Genomic DNA, 19,034 nt, shown 5'->3' on the forward strand with positions numbered 1-19,034 from the left:
AACTTAAAAAAAATAAAACAACAAAAATTAACCAATATCAAAACAGAAAGGCAACAGTGCAAAAACATGAATCATTATAGTAACAAACATTCGTCTCGGTAGACTTTACTGAATCTAAACAACTATTTCAGCAGTTTCCCCATAAAATTTAATTTTCAGATCTTACTCGAGGCCAGAATAAAATAACAGAGAGAGGTATGCCGTGGATCCATAGGCACACGGCTAAGGTAACGTCTTAAGAAGACAAATGCTCTTAACAAATGGCATTTCCTGGATCCTCTTGCACTTGACATTACGGTACGTGGGGATCACCGGACATGATCGGGCAACACCGCGTCGTTATAACAGTTGAATGTTATAAATACGTGAAGTCCGGTGAAATGATGGTACTTCTTCGTGGCCGCTGTTGACCTTAAGCTACTCATATATGCTATTGATCTTTTACTTTATGAGTAAAAGTGACCTTGGATAGTGATATTATACGCCTAGTTGAACCAGCACTTTAATTCAATATGCATTCCATTCTCACCAGAGGAAACGCAATACTTGCGTACACGTTGACTGTTCTTGCAAGTTTAACGTTTTGTTGCTTTATATCCACTGTATTTATTGATTATCGGACAAAAACGACTATGGATACAGTTAAAGTACTTGTGTAAGTAATTGATTATGACGTAGTAATACATTATAATCGAAACCTAGGACGTAGTGCTTCCCATTCAATGACGACTACAAAACTGGTGGAAATGTAATGCTACGCATATGTTTTTCACAAGGAAATATTTATTCCAGGAAAAACGTTCCAGATTACAGTGCATCTAGAGAGAAAAACGACTTGGGCTACTTAACATTTGATTTAAGAACAGATATCCTTTTTTATTACTTATGGCAATTCCAGTGTTGCAAGGGAGAAATTTTCATTTGGCTTGCGAATATTTTATTCGTTAAGACTTACCACTGATAAAATTTATGATTGGATTTATTTCTTTTTATGGCTACATGTTTACATCATTGATAAGTACTGAAGATTCTATGTGATACTACGGATATATTTCGTATATAACCTGAATATTTTTATTGATATTCCACTAGCTTTACATTATGATGTAAGTTTATGTCAGCAGAAAAAAGTATTCATTGGAAGAACCAAGGAATCTTTTTTCCTGCGGAATAATTTAAAGGATTCGAACATTAGCGGTTTGATTAAAACCTAAGCTAATCCTCCTCGAATTAAATCATAGTTCCTTAACAATCTCACATCTGTCCCATCTCTTTAACTGGAATGTGAAGCAGTTGTTTTTGTATTTAACCGCCGAGTACACAACCTCTAACAATAAATTAAATCAGGTAATTAATTGTGGTTTGATGATGTATGTCACTGTACCACCTTCGTTGTGGTATTAATTTTACCGCTTCGTGGTCATGGCTAAACGGATTTTATTTTCTATGATGGAGGTTGTTCTTTGGGACAAGATTATACAGAGGGGTGAGAATGCTGTTCTCGATTTCAAGAATATCAACACGAAGTATTATTTTTGGGATGATGGAAACGGCCTAAGGTAGGTCCTTTTTTATTTGTAACCATTTTCGCTAATGTGCAAAATAGCGAAAAGTTTACCATTAAAGTGTAAGTTGAAATTCTAGTTATGTATACTACTGTATTCATGTATTGGTTACAAGTGTTTTACAATCTTCCCTTTTTGAACTCGATAATGCACGGGTCAAATGTCATCTTATAACCAAATTCCTGGTAATAAGCAACAGCATCGTGTCAGTGAGCTGTGTCATGGGGCTATTAAATACATTTGAAAGCACAAGAGATAAAGTGGGAACTAATATCCCACACTGATATCGTAGTAATATCGGTCTTGCTGAAAAGGTGTACTTAATAATATACACACCATTTTCATTCTAACCATTACACTTGTCATGATTTAACTAAATTTCAGAGCAAATGAAAACATTTGCATTCTGTTTAACCAAGTCAGTATGGTCCACGTAATGCAGGGAATCTCTATTAAACAGGCAAATACATCCTGATTGTATTCTATATTCCTCTCAATTAGTGATCCCATTACTGCAATGGCATCACACGTGCCTCTCCCCTTCCTAAACCCAAACTGATTATCCCCCAAGGAATCATATATTGACTCTCATCCCGTGTCTATCGCACTGAATTATCAATTCACTCGTCAATACTTGTTACACATTGACTCACTTCATTCCTACCTCCAGTTCTTCCCATACCTCTTTAATCATTTCCTCCTTATTTATGTTGAACAGCACCGGTGATAATGGACAACCCTGCCTTACTCCTCTTGCTAACACTGCCCATTGTGACTCTCTGTTCCCCACTCGCACATAAGCAGTTTAAGACATGCTCAGGTTGCGGATTAGCCGGGTCCCTCTAATCTATTCCTATTTTCTGCAATATACTCATTAGTTCGTCCCAATTTACTCTATCAAACACCTTTTCAAAATCTACTAAACAGACAAATCCATCGTGATTGTATTCTATATTCCTCTCAATTAGTGATCTCTTTACTGCAATGCCATCACGCCTGCCTTTCCCCTTCCTAAGCTCAAACTGATAATCCCATAAGTAATCATTATCCTTGCTCTCTATCCTTTTTTTTGGTGATCGTAAGAACACTTTAGCTGTGTGGGAAATAAAATTTATTGTTCCTTAGTCCACAGATGACCTAGCCTTAACCTTATTTGGAATTGGAGCTAAAACTGATCTCACAAAGTCTTCCGGCCAGATTCCTCCCTATACGAATCAGTCTATTAGGTCCCTCTGTCTCCCACATTTTCCTAAACCTTATAGAAGTTCCACAGGAATATTGTCAGCCCCATGGCCTTATTTGATTTCATCTCCCTTAATGCCCTTTCTATCTCATCGTTGAGCATGGCTGAACCTAAGCTATCTTCATCTATTCGAAATTCTTTTTCTATGTCTAACCTTAATGGCTAAAGGTCTTTAACTTACAGTTCTTCCATATATATTCCATCCATCTCTCTTGAATTTTCTTTTCTGTTTCAATTATTATCTTACCTGTCTTATCTCTAACTGTTAACGCAGATCTTGCCCACGTACTTCCCATGAGTAATTGAACCTTGCTGTATAGCGCACCAAATTCACTCTTCCTCTGCAGACTTTTCCATATCCTCGCACTGCATCTTCCGCTATGCTTCTTTTGCTTCATTTGTTTCCCATCTCAATTTATTATTTAACTCTTTATACTTCCTTGTACCTAACATTAAAATTATAAAAACTATGGCAACCCTGTATTTGAGTTCATTGTATCAAGTTGCCACGAGAGGATGTAGCAGGAAGTGTCTGGCCGTTGGGGCCAATGGTCAGCTATCACAGTCGCATATCATTTTATTCTCAGGAAGTGAAGAATTTTCAAAGATGTTTCCCCAGGTAGTTCTTAGGTTCTTGTGCTCCTCCTATCCCTCTTCCGCATTCAAATGAAAATGAAATGCTCACCCAATCATCCCATCATCATCCCTTCCTTTCACCCAATCATCCCTTCCTTTGCAGAAATGTGTTTTCCAGTCGGTGTGTACTTGCACTAGTCCTTGGCTGAAGCTTCTTTGTCTTCCATTTTGTTGCCTGGTATTATGGTATCTCTGCTTTCATTTTTGGTTGAAATGAAAAATAGTAACTTTGTGATTCCACTGAAAAATTAAATATGAGACGACCCGGGTTTCGACGTTCAACGTCATCTTCAGGTGACAACTCTGACGGACACCCATCTATATGTGTATATTACACTCAGGTAGGGGGGGGAGGTGAGAGGGTGGGTGGGGAGAATAGGGAAGTGAGCAATGATAGTTGGAGTGAAGGGTAGAGACATGAGGCACTTTATGAGGAGCATTCCTCCCATTGGCAGAGGAAAGTGGGTGGGTTTTAACGGTTTATAGTCATAAATACAAAAACCTTTTACATATCCCTGAGGTCAAGGGAGGGTGTGGGGGAAGTAAAGGGGTTCTTACCCTCATTAGCACAGGTTTCGGGAAGTGGTAGGTGTATAGATAGATAGAGGTCTTTATATGGGCGAAATTGAGACCAAATGGTCCCTTCTTCCATTTAACCCATCGTCGTATACATATTATATGAGGCATTAAACTTATAGTTACATTCATATGTACACATAAATACATATAGACAGACATCAATTCATTTAGCACAGATTTGCACATCGAAAAGAAAAAAGTATATATATATATATATATGTATATACACACACAGACACATACACACATATACATACATACCCACACACACATACATACACACATGAACATACATACATGCCTGCATACACATACATAATTACGCACATATACACCCTTACATCATACATACATACACATATATAAATTAAGAATACACCTACACATACTCAAATTAAAATGACAGTGAAGATAGAGAACAATAAAATGAGGAAAGTCTAAACAAAGAATGAGGTTGGTGGGAAAAGCTAGGGAGAGCATGGCATTGCTCAACTAGTAAAAACCCACGCTGGAAAAACACCCACGAAGAGAAGGGGGGTGTGAAAAACCTGCGAAAACCCTATTAATTAGAGGAGAGATACATGTACATTGTAACAATCATTTTTTACATAGTATACATATTATTAAGTTATTGAAATTGAAATGGAGAAATTAAATACATTGACAACACATGCGGAGTAATGAGAAGCGTGATATTTCTAAAAATAATGATGCAAACTCCTACCGCTTGAGATGACAAAACAAAAAAGCAGGGTAAAAAAAGTAGACCCAGTGATCTGTATAGCAGCTGAGTGGAATGAGGGAGGGTATACTGGTTAAGTACCTGAGGAAAATGAGCTTGTGGAGTGCTCTTCTAAATGTTGTTGTTGATGAAGAGTTTTTAATGTCATCTGGGAGAGAGTTCCCCAGACGGCATGCTGTAACATGAAAAGATTTGTGATGGATTTCCATGCGATGATGTGGGACAAGAAGTTTATTATTACCCCTAGTATTTCTGTTGTGGATTGAGCTGATGAAGAGGAAATTTTTGTATAGATATTTACGTGTGTGGTTTGAAAGTATTCCGTAGAAAAGTGAAAGAATATGTAAATGCCTGCGGCCTTCTAGCTTTAACTAGGATATTCTATTGAATGAGTCGGAACTATGATTGTATTTCCTAAGATCACATATGAACCGCGCACAGGAATTATGGGTCCTCTGGAGTTTGGTTTTCAGTTCGTCTGAAAGGTCTTGGTGTACTACATCACAGTAATCAAAGTGGGGTATGAGAATGGGGGACACAAAAAGAATCTTTAAGGAGGGGGGAGCAATGTGCTTTAACCTTTTCAGTGAATGCAGGGATGAGTTAATTTTTCTGCAGATAGCAATTGCATGATCAGTCCAAGATAATGTTTCATTTATGGTTAAGCCTAAATTATTTACTCTCCTTAGGTATGGTATGATAGATACTTGCAATTTTAGTGGTTGTAGTTTATCAATACTTATTTTAGAATGTAGTTTATGGGGGGAGTGGGAGGTGTACAATAGGTCATTAGCAATATTCTCTATTGGAGCGTACACTGTTTAAAATTTCAAGCTCCTCTAAAGCATCCATTCTAATTCCTTTGTTTTCTACATGTAAAATTTTGAATTTAAAGTCACTACTGTGGTTATATTACACTAAATGTTTTTGCTAAATGTGGCATTGACTTTTTGTTCTTCATGCAGGCTTGGTGCTCCTTCACCCGTTCTTGAAATATTCGGCTGGTTTGTCCAAAATACGTACACTGGGTCACACTCACATCATAACTCCTACACTGCACTTTTTTCACTTTTTGGAATTTTGTCTTTTGTGTGGGAGAGTAGGTTCCCAAGGTTCGATTTATTATAATAGGCTATTTTAAACTTATCTTTCGGCAATTTTTTGAAAATTCTCGTAGTAATGTAATCCAGCCAGATATAGGATTCTTCACCATTAGGCTGCGGTCTTGTGGCAGTTGGCTTTTAGAAATGTCTCTGACTGCCAGTTGATTAAGTTTTTTAAAATACAATTTATCAATGAGCCGGATTCTGATAAAAAATCCGGATTGCAATAGTAATGAATACAGTTATACTTACCTCATGAAAAGTTCATTCTTTCTAAAATTAAGCAAGCAATGAAATTTATTGTCGGTACCTTGCTGTAGCGAAGACAATGATAACAAGAATTGAATGTCATTGATTGATAAATTTCATCTCTTAGCATTAATCAGCTTCAGTAATTTCATAAGTTTGGAAGCGTTACTTATCGTAGAACTCAAATGGCATTAGTATTGCATTAATATGCAGCGTAATGTCACCGTATGTTTTGAATAATTTTTGTCATGTAAGCAACGATGACTACCAGGTGTGCTGATACTGACTTTTATACAATGTCCTGAAAAATCTTATCTACAGTGGTAAAATGGTGAGACTTTGGTGATGATATTTATTCTTCAAAAGAGACATTATATGCCCAGACCAATCAATGACATGGTTAATTGACATTTCAATGATTGTCTTGAGTACAAATGTGGTGAAGTTCATTTCAAGGCAAATAAGATAATTCCTATCCAGGCTGCCTCTATAAGGATTGTCTTATGTGATGACTATAAAACTTGTGCATGAATAAGCCCATCTGCCAGTAAGACTATCTCATCGAGGCCCGTGGATCCCTTGTGGCTGCTTTGTTTTAATCACCCTGTCTCCCTTTATTGCAGAGGCCACCAGAATATCACTTTGACACTCTCGTGGAACATGATCCCGAATGCTGGGCTCTTACCCAACATCTTTGCCCATGGACAACACTCCTTCCCCTTCCCATCAGAGTATACAACGTCACGCGTCTGATGACGATGGCGTGGTATGATGTCCACTTGATGGGGTGGAAGTGTGCTCTTCGAATGTTTATGCACCTAGAGTTTGTCTATTGTAGCAAGTTGGTTGCCCCCCCCCCCCCCCTCCGGCCAAGACGCAAGCAACATTCTTACGCCATGGCATAATGTGGTCGTGCAATGGTGTCTCTGGCCAGGTGTCGAAGCTGATGAGAAGAATTGCCGCGGGACCTTTACCCTCGTCCCAATCTGTTCACTCTTGCAATGGATGAACTTATTGGGGTGAGCCGGGTCGATTGTGTTGGAGCTGCTACACACAAATCAAACTTTTGATCACTTTTAAGAATTGTAATGCATAATTGACAACAAGAGGTTATGAACAGTAAAACTTTCTGAAAATTTGCATTTTTTGTTTGAGTTTGTTTGCTCTCTCCCTTAGGTTGCTGTGGGCACACCTCTGCAAGGCAGTCGTGTTGTCAGTTGACATCATAGCGTCCGTGACTGGGGACTGTTGCCTTGCTGAAGGCCGGCTTGTATCTCTCATGAGGTTGCCTCTGATTTCTGCATGTTCCGCGCATTGTGCCGCAACGAAATACAAGTGTGGGGCTTTTGCCTGCAGTACTTTGTTGCATCTTGTTTTTCACATCATGGGGATGTATACACAACCCTCAGGAGACTGAAATACATGTGGTCTAAAGGCAACATTTTCAGCACTAAGTCAGTAGTTAAATTGCCAGTCAAAGTTCGCTTCTGTCTCCATACATGGATTCTTCCAAGCATTGCAATGTATTGTTATTCTAGTGCAAAGGCTTGATGGATTCATGCAGAAGGAACTACATTATTAGTTTCTGTCTCTCATTCCATGTGGAATTTATTCAATGGGGAGTGTGTCGTCCTTGTCACCCCGCCTCGTAAATACTTCCATGGAATATGCTTACGACTCATTTGATTGCTCTGCTTATGTATTTTGGTGAGACTCATGTGGATATTGGTCTGATCAGTTGTGGATGGAAAACTAAAAAGCAGCTGCCTTTTGTAATGTTCCCAAGAAAAAATCTCTTGACTTGTGGACGGCTGCTGTGTTGGATGAAACGAACCCGTGAAGCGTTTGAGATTCCAAGGAAATGACTAATGTAGAAGATTAAAAGTTAAAAATAGATGCAATCGTGTATCACAGCCAAACGCATTGCCTATCTCACCCGCAATCCATTGCAAGACCGAACACTGCAAATGAGATTAAATGAACACAACAATTCTAAAATGAAAAGTAAGAGAATTAAGTTGCCATTTTCAACAAAATAAAATTTAATACTACCAGTTTCAATTCCTCCATCAGAAGGAAAATCACCAAAACCCTGAGCTTATATCCTGTCATCAAAGAACTTTTATAAAAATTTTTATTGTGCAGTATATTTGGTACTTCTTTATAATCTTACATATAATAAGTTTCACTTGATAATCCAGGCAATGCTAGGGGCCACCTAAACCCAATTGGTCCATATATAGTGGGATCTGCTATTTGAAACCTGCGATATTGTATTTAAACCTATGCACAGTATTCCATATCCAGTAATCGTCTTTTAAGGTACCCTCTGCCTTAAGAGGCTCTGTGAGCTTATGTATGTCTTGGGATTTGACACCTTCCAATGTCCAATTAACCATATTCCACAGGTCTGCATTCATATCAAGGCGCTTCGTCATATGGGTACTCGTAAATCTACAAATCCTGTCTGGGAATAAGCAATGTTTTTAAATTTTCCCCTTTCAGGAAATGTTCTAGGGGTATCAATCCATTGAAAACACCAAATGATCTAATGATATTTGCTGCAATTGTCTACCAGCCATTTTTTTCTATAATCTAGATCTTTGAGGTCACCAGCAGCCTCCCAGATGAACTGGAGGACTCCTAAATTATCACTTTCAGCAGATTTGACCAAAGCATTCCTTCTATATCTATCTTCATACATGAGATAGTTCAGTTTCAACTCCTTATCCATCACTCTACTGTTATTCAGTTTCCAAAATGTCCTCACCTTTACCAAATCAATTACATCTCCCATCTCAATCTAAATTATAAAAACAATAACATTATACCTAAAAAGATCCAATGGACCTGCATTATTCATAAATGAATCATTGGTCTAGGTGAATAATTTGGGATCTATTTTTGCTATTAGTCCAAGGATATCTTCCATTTTTAAAGTAGGAAGTATTAATGAAATGAAATAAGGACAATTTGCACTTTTCCACAGTTTATTTAACGTACGACGCGTTTCAACTCAGAGTCATCATCAGGTACAAGACAAACTAAATAGTAAGGAGAACTTATTTATATGGACAGCAGATGTGGTTGGGGAGGGAGAGTCGAGGAGGGGGGGGGAGGCAGAGAGGTTATAAAGAGCGAAAAATGGGGGGTTAATGACAGGAAAAACCGCAAAGTGGGGGACGAGGGGCTGGAGTATCGGGAGTGGGTTGTTGTATAGCAGGGGGTTAAAGGCTTAAGGACATAGGGAAGGAATTATCAGTAGGAGATAGTGGGGGGGGGAAGTATTACCCTAATTAAACCTGTGAAAATATCCCTCTGCATAATCATGAATTTGAAGACTTCTATGAGGCACCACAATAACCACACAATATGAATTAAATAATTGGGTGAGAGTAACCAAACATATCCCTTTGTTTGGAGATATCTCCAAGTCCTGGAAAATTTTAAACTTCTCCATCAGATCTATTGGCTTTTTAAGCACATGGTGGTACCTGGGTGCTGGAGTTATTGCACATATAGTCATTTCACGTGCCACAGAGTTAAAGGCATTTTCCAATTCCCTTCCCCTTTGCAGCTGATTGTACCAAAGCTGCTCATGACTTCTTAGCACCTTAGCCACAATAGCATTGCTGGGAAAATGCCATCTATTGGGTATAATCCAAGGCAAATTACTACTCTTGCCACATTCTCCCCAAATGAGTCTGCTAAGAACTGAAGGAGGTGGATATGGCCATTTCTTTTTAATCATAAATTGGGACTTACATTTCAAACAAAATTGTTTATGGCAACAAGTTCGATTTTTTCAGCCCGAGATTGCCTTCTCGCTATTCTGAATCATCCTTCCTTTCCAACAGGAACAAAATATCCTCCAGGAATCCCCTAGCCCTGGAGAATCAATCTTCCTTTAGCACAAGCTTTACCCAATAACTATAACAAGAATTTTGCTGGCTTTTCTCAACAACCTCTTTGCCGGAAAAATCTCAGCCCAAGTCCTTTGCACAAATTGGGGAGCTCCATCTTTCAAGGTCATAAGTCATGTATCCCATCTCCAATTTCATCGCACCTCAAATCATATGCTCCAACGTCAAAGAATAATATGGTAGAATATTTCTCCGAATTTTGTTGGTTCCCAACTGAACCATTTTGATGAGAATGCCTGCATTGACATTAACCGAAATCATGGGCCTTCTCCCTTCCATAGGTGCTTGATGTCACAGAATCGGTGATAGAAATGGGCAATGTTGGTGGTCCTCTTCAAGTTAAAGGAGTCATTAAAAGTAATATCAGCAAGCAATTGAACATGCAATGGTGTTTCAAACAAGCCTTGAAATCAAGAGTACTGTTCGAACAATATTTCTGCCACAAGAAGAGAATCCTATAGACAATAAAAATAATTAAGAAGAACTCCAATACCGGAGAAAGGCAATACCGCATTGCCTTTCTACCCCACATTAACCCGAGGCCTTGATAAGGTCTTTAAAAAAATTGGCACCAAAGTCACTTACTCTAACCGTAACACTCTTCTTACGTGTTAGGGAACCCGAAAGACATAACACCACAGTTAGACAAATCAGGGATTTACGAAATCACTTGCTCACACTGCCAACTCTCCTACATTGGACAGACGAAACATAATCCCAAAATCAGATTTAAGGAACACATAGCACACTTTAAGAACGGACGTTTCGAAAGATCAGCTGTCGCCAAACACATTTTTGACGCTGAACACTCATAACAACTTAACATTATTAAAACCGATACAACACTGTAAACTCGATGCATGTGAGAGTTTACACATTAGCTTAAACAAGAATAAACTTATGAACAATGAACCAGGCATCATCAACAGTTCACTTTTTAACTTCGTTAGTCAATTAAAAAATAGGTGGCCCCCTCCTAATAGCCCCTCTTCCCCCACTCCTTCCCTTCGTGACCTCAACAAACGCCCCCCCACCTACCGACCATCACTTACCCCCTCCCCCCTTGCCCCTCCAGGTATATATACCCCCCCCCCCCCGACCTGAACACCCACTTGACTTTGGACAGTGCCTGGTGCATAGTCTTCCAAATTCAAGGCCCCATTTGATTCTCCCCATAGATGGTCACCAGGTGACCGAAATACCGGTATTGGAGTTCTTAATTTTTTTTATTGGCTATAGGATTCTCTTCTTGTGACAATTTCTTCAACAGCCAATAGCTCCACATCCTCTATTTTGAATATTTCTGCCACTGGCATATAATCTATTTATTGAAACTGTCCACTCACTTGGACTTTGTATCATTTAAGAATTGATCCATGCCTTCCATGCAATTGGTTAGTTCTGATTCATTGAATTCAATGCCTAACTTCCTGATGGTAGCAGTGATGGCTTTTGTTTTCTCCAGCCTATCTACTAATGGCAAAGTCTTCAGGAATGCCTTTCGATAAACATTCATAAAGTCAACTTGGTCCTTCTGGTAAAATGGATCAGGCTGGAATGAAAACTTCATTTCATTAATTTTCTAGGTCACATTTCTCATGAAATCGGGTTGAAAGAAAGATTTTAATATTGCTGTCGTGTTTCTTCAGAACCATTATAAATGAAGAGATTCCATCTTTACATTTGGGGCGTATTTCATCAAAGCCATCAAATGACATCTTAATATCATTCTCCCTTTGGCAATAATTGCTGAAAATTTTTTGCTCTCAGGCACAGCTCCCTTTCCTCACCATTTCAAATAGCCAATATTTTAACTCCAATTTTTTAACCTCCATGGTAGAAGCTCAACACTTGGACCATTGTAAGAGATGATTTTGATGTTCCTCCAAATTTAGGTTCATCCAAGGAAATACCCAAGTCCTTGGATGATGCCTTTCAAACTTTTTTGGAAGAAAGTTCATGTTAGGATGACCCTGGTTTTCACAGCTCCAGGGTCGTCTGCTATCAACATTACATCAGTCCCTCTGAAGGTTGGTGTTTTGAGGGGATCATTGATGAATTGCAAATACACTAAATCTTTTCCTGCACCAACTGATGCATCATGTATCTCTCTAAAATTTGCATTAGAGACTATGCCTTAACACCTATCCCAATTATTCTGTTACTAGTGTCAATGCCCTAGGTATAAATTTGAAATCGCGATTGGGCATGTGCCCTGTAATATTTCAAAAGTTCAGGTACTTCATTTGCAAAATGATCAATGCCATCAATTTTATTTTCATAATATTTTGCTATCATTTAAGTTAATCGTACAAATAATTCATGCCCATGAAGATCTTCGTTGTTGTAGATTTTTAACTTTTGGATGATTTCGTCACACTTCTCCATTACTGGAGTCTCCAGGATCTTAATCCTGAGGTTGTATTTATTTTTTCTCTTTCTCCATCAGTCTTGAAGTGTTGAAGACCATTATTTTGGAACACGACCCACGTTGCCATGTTTGAGATATCATGAGCCAGTGTGCTCACAATGTCCCAGAATCAAATTTCTTCGCAATCTTTTCTCCAAACACATATCTGGGTCCTCTTAAATTCTGTTACACCATGAATAATTGCTGTCCAGCACATCCCCATTTTCCCAACACTCTCCGAGTCAAAGGCTATCAGCAGCCCTGGGACATCTGTAGTATATTCAATAGTGTTGAGGTGATCTTATTTTTAACCAGGTGTTCAAAGAAACTCAAATCATGTCAGCTCAAATCCTCATTGCCAGATATCCATCCAAACAATTCAGGACTTGGAGGCAAGCTTCATTAGGTGACATCGCTTGATTGGATGGTAAATCTTTGACAGAGGATGTTCTTACATCCCCTATTTATGTAGTCTTGATTCCTCTATGCCATTCTCCTCCACAATATTTGCATATCTCAAGCCACAATCTGAAAGGTAGACTAAGGCATCAAAATTCTCACATACTCTAGCTGTGCACAAAATGGAATGGCCCAAACTGTTCACGTAGTAAGCCCATTTCCTGTCTCAAACACTCTCTTTACGTCTGAACTGAAATGGCTAGGCTTGATAGAGAGATGAACTTTGTCTTTTGAATCGAATAAGTCCTTCAGCTACTTATTCTGAAATATTAATCATTGAAACTCAGTTCTTCCTTTTTGTTCAAAAAAAGATTTTTATATTGCTGTTTTAAATCCTAATCCAGACAATAATATGTTCTGTTGAAGGAATAGACTAGAGATATAGAGTACTATTACAGATATTGAGCAATATGGATGTGCTCAAAGTATTGATTTATATGTATAAAATAAATATAAATATAATTCTCAACATTACTTTCAATAAAATATTTGAAGGGCATGTACTTGTCCCCAAGGATACACTGACTTACGATGAATACCAAACTGATGTTAATCAGCATTATATAAAAGATTCATGGATAACAGGCAATGATTTTGTTCAATTTGCTGTAACCATTTACATGCATACAATTTTCGTTTTATTAAATGCGCTAAGAAATATCCTTAATTATACGTACTGGTGAAAAATTTCTGCACTAATATTAGCCTATAATATTTTGTGAAAACTTTCTTCTGTATGGTCACTGAAATGTTTCCTTCAAACTGTGGTTGAGACAATTTCTATTTTAAAATTACTTAACTTATACTATGATATAAATCACATGTACATAGCAATAAAGCATTTTTCCTGGTGTGCAATTATGAATAGGAGCCAACATTATTTTCAGATGTTGCATACATGATTTGATAGAATTGTCTTGCATTTGCATGGTATAAGTTTTAGTAATATTCTTTTGTGTTTGTTTTAAAAGCTTATCAAATAATGAAACAGGACTCCACATACATAAGAAGGCAAACTGTCATTTTGCTAAGGTAGTGGCCAATAGAGTGGTATAAGGCCTTGGCATAGCGTCTAAAAAGGGCTAACCCTATTTGAACAATATTTATTATTTTATGAAAATCAAGCCACAGTGATCATTTAATTTCAAATGACTCCACACATCACTGTTCCCAAAATGCACTGACATATATTCTATGATACATCATCTCCGAAACATTCCACCCACCCCAAATAATTACAACATTGAACTTAAAAACAGAAGCCATAACCTCAAACACTGGTTTCACCGAGAGTTTGGAAGAAAAATAGTAATAAATTAAATCTCCAACTTACACTTACCAAAACCAACTGACACCAGATTGTGTTTTCTTGCATTTCTCAACAACAGCCAACTAAAAATTAGTATCAAATAGCATCCCAACCTCCTTAAGAGCAGCCTTTCGTCCACACCTGACCCTTTCCAAACTCCTCTGTAATGGCAAGGATGCCCATGATAAATTGTTAAAACGAGGAATTTATTAATTAAAACAACGAATACAAGACAATCTCTATTGGCCACACTGGCAGAAACAAACACTAGTAATACCATAGTATAATTAGAAAATTTAATTGAATGAGAACTACTCCAACCAACCTCAGTCACCTGCGGGCTGTCGTTGAGTGAGAACACCGTTTTTAGTGAAGCAAGTTTTTTGTCCGCGTCGAAAAACAAAATGAATCTGAATTTAGAGCAACGTTATTCCGTGAGGTTTTGTGCGAAACTCGGGAAAACGGCAACTGAGACCCTCGATATAATCAAGCAGGCTTATGTGGACACTGCCTTAAGCCGTTCCACAGTATTTGAGTGGTACAAGTTGTTTAAAGAGGGTAGGGAGCTCGTTGAAGACGACTATCGCCCCGGACGGCCGTCGACGGCAAGAACCGACACTAATGTGGACAGAGTCAGAGGACACTGCTGAACACAGACCGACGCTTAACCAGTGAAGAAATTGCAGACCAGTTGTGTCTGTCTGCATCCAACGTCCAATGCATTATTTCACAGGATTTGGCCCTGCGCCAAGATGGTGCCGAAAATTCTGAGTGTCGACCAACAGGCAACGCGTGTGCGCATTTCCGAAGAAGTGTTAGCCAATTTGCACCGAGATGAAAATTGTTTGGACAATGTGATAACTGGTGATGAATCATGGGTTTTTCAATATGACCCCGAAACGAAAAGACAATCCGCGGAATGGCACACTTCCGCGTCCCCACGTCAAAAAAGGCTCGCATGAGCAAATCAAAACGATGTTGATTGTGTTTTTCGACCGTCATGGAGTGGTTCCCAAGGCGTTTGTCCCACCAGGGGAGACTGTGAATGCGAACTTTCACGTGCAGGTGCTCATCCGCCTCCGAGAACGCGTGAAAAGAGTCCGACCGGCCATCGCAAACTGCTGGGTGCTTCATCATGACAACGCGCCGTGCCATGTCGCGCCCGCCGTCAGACAGCTCCAGGCCAAATACGGCGTTGCCACGTTGCCGCACCCGCCCTATTCTCCCGATCTGGCACCACCGGACTTATTCTTCCCCCTGATGAAAAGACAGCTCAAGGGACGACGTTTTGACTCGATAAAGGCCGTTCAAGAGGCTTCGACGAGGGTCATCAACGGCATCCCCAAAGAAAATTTCCAGCGGGCGTACGGGGAATGGGAGCAACGTTATACTAAGGGTATAGCAGCTCAAGGAGCATACTTTGAAGATTATTAAGTCGATGTAAGTATATCGTCAATAAAATTCTTGTAAAAAAATCAGTCCTACCACTTTTGGGTGGGACCCTGTATATTCCCCTGGAAAATCTTATGTCGACTAGGAGGTGACGACCATAAGAAAACGCTCTCCTCTTTGCCATTTCGCAGCTATATCGCGTGCACTGTGATGCATCTAATTCCGATGGCTTTCGTCTGCACGTGCGCCTGTCTGATACGCCACGTTCGGGACTCGACTGGGTATCATCGAAGGTGGGGTCGGAGTCCCTCTCGCCGGGAGCGGTTGTCTTTCCCTCTCCTCCTTCGCAATTCGGCGATGGGTCGGTGGCGTGTTTCGACCGAACGGCTGGGCCTCGACCAAGGCTGCCGAGCGTTTCGCAGGACTTTAAACACATTTAACATCAGCATTTTGTTCGTGCCACGCACGAAACCAATCGTTCACCACAGACGTCTGAATAGGGTTTGCCCGACTGCGGCGGGCTTCACGTGGGATTTGGTAAAAGGGGTGGGTGAAAGGGAAAGAGAAAGTCTCAATTTAACCTCTGTGAAGCTGCACTTGAACCTCAATGGAGCCTCTTGGCAAATCGTAGTGTGAATAGTTGTTTCAAAGAGAGAGTTAAGAGGGGAGACGAGCAAGTAAGGGACAAGAGGACACCGAAAAGCAGAACCCGTCGCTTATTGCCAGGAGACGATGGCGTGTGGATCTCGCCCCACCCCTCCCCGGTCGACCTTCCTTCTTCCTAAGTCCTAACTGAACGGCGAAGGGGAGAGCATTGCGAGCGATACTATTGCTATCTATTCACCGCTTTTTCACCGCTGTGATCCGCAGCGAATTTCTTCGCTCCATCGAGAGGCCATCTTCGTACGACACACAGTGGCACCTTGGTTCCTTAAAATGTATTCTAATTTATGGCGTTGGCAACGCAGAAGAGTGTATGCCGAGCCGAATGAAATGATACAAAGTAATAAGACATAATGCAAAATGAAAAGGTACAAAGAAAGGCTGCCAGATATGTACTTGGGAAGCAGGAATAGGAGGATGGAGAGTGTGACTGAAATGTTAAAAAAGGTGGGCTTTACAAAGTAGAAGAAAAATAAGCAGACGATATGCAATGTTCCACATCTTGAAGGGAGAGAAAGCTTGGGTAGAACTAAAGAAAAAGGCGGGAAACACAAATTATATAGGGAGAAATGACCAATAATTCAAGGTAAAATGGCGGGCACAAAGAATTAATTTAAAAAAATTTAATTTCTTAATGAAACAATTGTTGATTGGAACTGTTTACCTGCAAAACTATTCGGGCCCTTTCCTAACAGGGTAAATAATTTTAACAAAAGATGTAAAAAATGCATGTAAACTTAGATTGATGTGTTGTGTAAAATTGTATGTGACAGCTTAGTTTTGATATTTTTCTGGTTGATTGTGAAACTGATATCGATAAGGTGGGAATTTTCTTTTTTGTGCTAGAGATCGGTGCTTGGATGTTTCCTTTAAGAATATTGTTTTTTTCTGACTGTTTTTATTCATTATCTTTTGTGATACTGTTTGGATTTGAGATGTCATGTTATTTTTCCGAGGGAAGTTTGATTGCAATACATGCGACTTGTGTGTCACCTGACATCGTCTATCTGCACTCGTGAGTTTTAATAATTATAATAATAATACAGAGGTCATTAGCAATTACGTTCTCCAATTGCAGAAAATTTTGATTAGGGTAAGAATTGTTTTCTCTTCCTTGTTGAGAAAGAATGTGTTGGGGCTACTTGAAGGTCTTAAAGAATTTTAATCACAACGCGAAGTCACGCCTTACAATTGATCGTAAATTAAGTTGTTGTTTATTGTAATTATGAGATTCATAACATATCGAATCATAAAATGGCACTCCGTATGTGAAAATTTAAAAATTAATTCACGTCATAGTTTCCTTTTGTTCCTGCTGGAGACAAAACACGAAGCACTTCACGAAGGCAAAAATGTTTCATTTCCGCGAATAAATTCAATTTCAATTAATACATTTCTGGTATTCATTTTTTAAGGAGCCAAATCTGTTTTAGCCTCTCCCACAATGCAATTCGGCAGAAGACGGATCCCTAATTTTTCAGTGACGCCACTGACTCACTGAGCAAATTCTCCGCGAGCTCTTAAATGTTCCATAATTCATTGTCTCTCATTAAATACATTTTACACCGCGGTCTACATATACTCGCTGTTTCTGCATTAATTCATGAGAGCAGGCGTTCTTACTGGTAAACACGCACGATCACGCATCCCTAACCCAACTTCACCAGCGCACTTGAAATGATGTGCACTGGGCTGGTCACGCACTCCGCAGCATGGCGATTCTTCCCATTCATTCTCCTCGCAGACAACCAGGCATCTCACTCCCAGGGCCATGACCACGTGGACGAGATACTTACGAGAGATTGCCCAATGCATAGAATCACCGAAAGGATTCCACCTCTCCTCCTACATGGGCCCAGCAAGTCACCGCTAGTGTGTGTGGCAGGGGGTGACACGCCAGGCAGCAGACTTGTATTTTGAATATTTTTCCCTTAGCGCGGGCGGACAATATCATTCTGATCCCTTTTTTTTATTAAGGTAATCTACCGGTTAAGGTAGGTTTTTCGATGGACACAACTACCAAACAAATATTTTGTGACTACTAACAAAACACAACCCTAAATTCTACTCTACACCAGGTCCCTCTTCATCTCTGAGTACTTTCTTCCGCCCTTCATCCCGTCCAACATCCCTATCCTGTTCCTTCCCTTTCCTCTTTTGCCCAACATTCTACCCTCTATCACAGTCTTCAACATCCCACTGCCGGTCAACACCCCCTTCATCCACTTTTCCTGCCTCCATAGGATTGCTCCCAACAAACCCCTCTCTTCGCCCACCATACCAAGTACTTCCTCATTTGTTTTCTTCTCTGTCCATTTCACCTTCTCCATTCTTCTCCACACCCACATTTCAAAAGCCTCCAGTCTACGTCTATCCTCCTGCTTCAATGACCACGTTTCCGCGCCGTACATAGCTACGCTCCATATCAAAGTTTTTACGAGTATTTTCTTAACATCCTTACTCAAAGTCCCCGTCATCAACTCCCTCCTCCTCGTGAAAGCCTCTTTGCCTAGCGCAATTCTTCTCCTTACGTCCCTACTACTTTGACCGTGTTGGTCCAAAACACTACCGAGATACGTAAACTGTTCTACCTGCTCTAGTTTTTGCCCTCCTATTTTAATTTTAAGCTTGCCCTTTTTCTTTCTAGAAAATCGCATAACCTTTGTTTTATTAATGTTGATTCTCATCCCATACCTGTCGCACTGAATTTCCAATTCACTCAGCAATGCTTGCAGCCCCTTGGCTGACTGACAAACTAAAG

General features: G+C 39.7%; 1 protein-coding gene across 1 annotated transcript; it reads left to right on the forward strand.

The window, feature by feature from the left end:
- Positions 1–336: 336 nt before the first annotated feature.
- Spase22-23 (Signal peptidase complex subunit Spase22-23) lies at positions 337–7,257 on the forward strand. The gene is made up of 5 exons (XM_071596401.1): positions 337–655; positions 793–866; positions 1,259–1,347; positions 1,456–1,559; positions 6,741–7,257. Exons 1-5 carry the CDS (start codon positions 513–515, stop codon positions 6,868–6,870), a joined length of 540 nt encoding a protein of 179 aa, XP_071452502.1. The 5' UTR covers positions 337–512; the 3' UTR covers positions 6,871–7,257.
- Positions 7,258–19,034: the final 11,777 nt, after the last annotated feature.

Source organism: Hetaerina americana, unplaced genomic scaffold (assembly GCF_022747635.1).
Source record: "Hetaerina americana unplaced genomic scaffold, ioHetAmer1.1.p SCAF_8, whole genome shotgun sequence".
In the NCBI taxonomy this organism is placed as follows: Eukaryota; Metazoa; Arthropoda; class Insecta; order Odonata; family Calopterygidae; genus Hetaerina; species Hetaerina americana.